This window comes from Piliocolobus tephrosceles, unplaced genomic scaffold, assembly GCF_002776525.5.
Source record: "Piliocolobus tephrosceles isolate RC106 unplaced genomic scaffold, ASM277652v3 unscaffolded_28973, whole genome shotgun sequence".
In the NCBI taxonomy this organism is placed as follows: domain Eukaryota; kingdom Metazoa; phylum Chordata; class Mammalia; order Primates; family Cercopithecidae; genus Piliocolobus; species Piliocolobus tephrosceles.
The window spans coordinates 830-3,119 of record NW_022312057.1 but is presented as its reverse complement, the minus strand read 5'-3'; the positions used below and the strand labels follow the sequence as shown (position 1 = coordinate 3,119).

The window sequence follows — 2,290 nt, the reverse complement described above, 5'->3', positions numbered from 1 at the left end:
TTTTTTTTAAAAGATAGATATGTATATATATATATTACAATACCCCTTTTTCATTTATTTTTTAGTTGTTTTCACTATTTTTATTTTTATTTTTATTTATTTTTTTTTTTTGTTCGTTTGTTTGTTTGTTTGTTTGTTTGTTTTTTTTGTATTTTTAATAAATAAACTCCCTGTACAAAAAAAAAAAAAAAAAAAAAAAAAATTAACAGGATTTATAAAATTTTATAAAATATTATAGGAAGGAAAAAACAAAATATACACATAAATAATGCATATGTATACATTATAAAAAAAGAATTCTATATGTTATTAATGAAAACAAAAAGCAAGAAGGTTTTATTTTCAAAAAAATTGAAATTTGTATAGATTCCAAAAATAACAAAATATATGTATTAATATTTTTTTTATTTATACAGTAAAAAAAAAAAAAAAAAATTCGTTATTTTTTCTGACACCCTTATATCCCACATTTTTCGCATAACGAGTACACACATGTGTATATATATATATATATACATTCATCAGACAATATGTGTGTTTTGTTCTATTAATCACTTGTGTGTTAAAACCTTTTCTCCCTTTTGTTTTTAACTTATCCCAATCAAATATCTTGTATATATACTGGATAATTTCAACAATTATAACAATTATTTTTATTTATTTATTTATTTATTTATTTATTTTTTTTTTTATTTATTTATTTTTTTTTTATTTATTTATTTTTTTTTTATTTATTTATTTATTTATTTATTTTTGTTTTATTCGTGTGCCATTTTATTTTGCTAAGTTTCAACACTTTCTGATGACGACCAAGCCCTTAGTCTTTTCTTAGAATTCTTATAACTTTTTTTACTCATTATATTGTTTATTACTTTAATTTTACTGTCTTCTTCTGATGACAAACTAAGAACAAAATAAAAAAAAAAATAAATAAATATATATATATATATATATATATAAATAAATAAATATATAAACAAATATATATACAAATATATATACAGATATGTATTTATCTATAAGTTTTGTTAAGATTGTAAAATAATTACAATGCACTTTAAAAAAAAAAAAAAAAAAAAAAACTACTCCACCCATTTCAACATTAAAATAGTAAATATGCTATATTTATTTTATTTTGTTTAAAATAAAACAAACAAATAAATAAATTTTACCTATTTCTTTTTTTTTTTTTTAAAGAATTTTTATCATTTTTATTAGTTCCTACATAATCAACCACACTTTTTTTTTTAATTGACCTTGAAGATGAACATGACGATATGTATGAACGATTAGAACTTTTGTCTGAACTTGATAAACTGCTATCCTTTTCATATTTATTTATTTCCTTTTTTCTATTTTTTAAATTATTATTTTTTATATCACTACTTGATGAACTTTCAGACTTTTCTTCATCAGATCGAGTTGCTTCTGACGATTTTCTTTCTCTATATCGATCTCTATCTCTATCTCCATGTCTATTTGTGGACCTATCAGTATGTTTATATGTATATCTATCACTATGCCTATCCTCATACCTATTGTCTTTATACCTATCATCTTTATATCTATCATCTTTATATCTATCATCTTTATATCTATCATCTTTATATTTATATCTTATTTTATCTCTCTTATAGTCTTTATACCTATCCCGACCCATGTAATAATCCTTATCTCTGTCCCTATCTCGGTCCCTATCTCGGCCCCTATCTCTGTCCCTATCTCTGTCTCTATCTCTGTCTCTATCTCTGTCCCTATCTCGATCCCTATCTCCATATTTATAATTTTTTTTATCTATTTTCTTTTCTCTTTTTCTTTCTTTGTGATTATTATAATAATGTCCGTTTCTTTTTTTCTCGTAACTGGAACTATTTTTTTGTTTTTGTTTAATTTTATGTTTTGTCGTTTTTCTTTTATATAATACACTACTATTATTACTGCTGCTATTTCTACTCGTATCATAACTTGCAATACTTTTACTACTTCTTTTATGTTTTATTTTTTGATTGTTTCGTTTATTTTTATAACTGTTTGACCAAGAACCACTTACAGATCTGGACGTATGTCTATATTTTAATGTCGATGTTGATCCAATCCTCGAGTTATTTCTCGAATTATTTCTCGAATTATTTCTCGAATTATTTATCGAATTATTTCTCGAATTATTTATCGAGTTATTTCTCGAATTATTTATCGAATTATTTCTCAAATTATTTCTCGAATTATTTCTCGAATTATTTCTCGAATTAGTTCTCGAATTATTTCTCGAATTATTTCTCGAATTAGTTCT

General features: G+C 22.1%; 1 protein-coding gene across 1 annotated transcript; it reads right to left on the bottom strand.

Moving 5' to 3' along the window:
* Positions 1 to 770: 770 nt before the first annotated feature.
* On the bottom strand, positions 771 to 2,254 carry LOC113222028 (pre-mRNA-splicing factor CWC22 homolog). Its single transcript, XM_026451364.2, has 2 exons — positions 1,173 to 2,254; positions 771 to 903 (listed from the first exon to the last, which is right to left on the bottom strand). The coding sequence occupies exons 1-2, from the start codon at positions 1,658 to 1,660 to the stop codon at positions 783 to 785; spliced, it is 609 nt and encodes a 202-aa protein (XP_026307149.1). The 5' UTR covers positions 1,661 to 2,254; the 3' UTR covers positions 771 to 782.
* Between the last annotated feature and the right edge of the window lie 36 nt (positions 2,255 to 2,290).

Excerpts from the sequence above, each read along its gene's own strand:
- LOC113222028 (XM_026451364.2), bottom strand. The coding sequence starts at position 1,660 with ATGGGTCGGGATAGGTATAAAGACTATAAGAGAGATAAAATAAGATAT. Across the intron at positions 904-1,172 it reads AAAAAAAAAAAAAGAAATAG|TTTGTCATCAGAAGAAGACA; the intron begins GTAAAATTTATT and ends TTTTGTTCTTAG.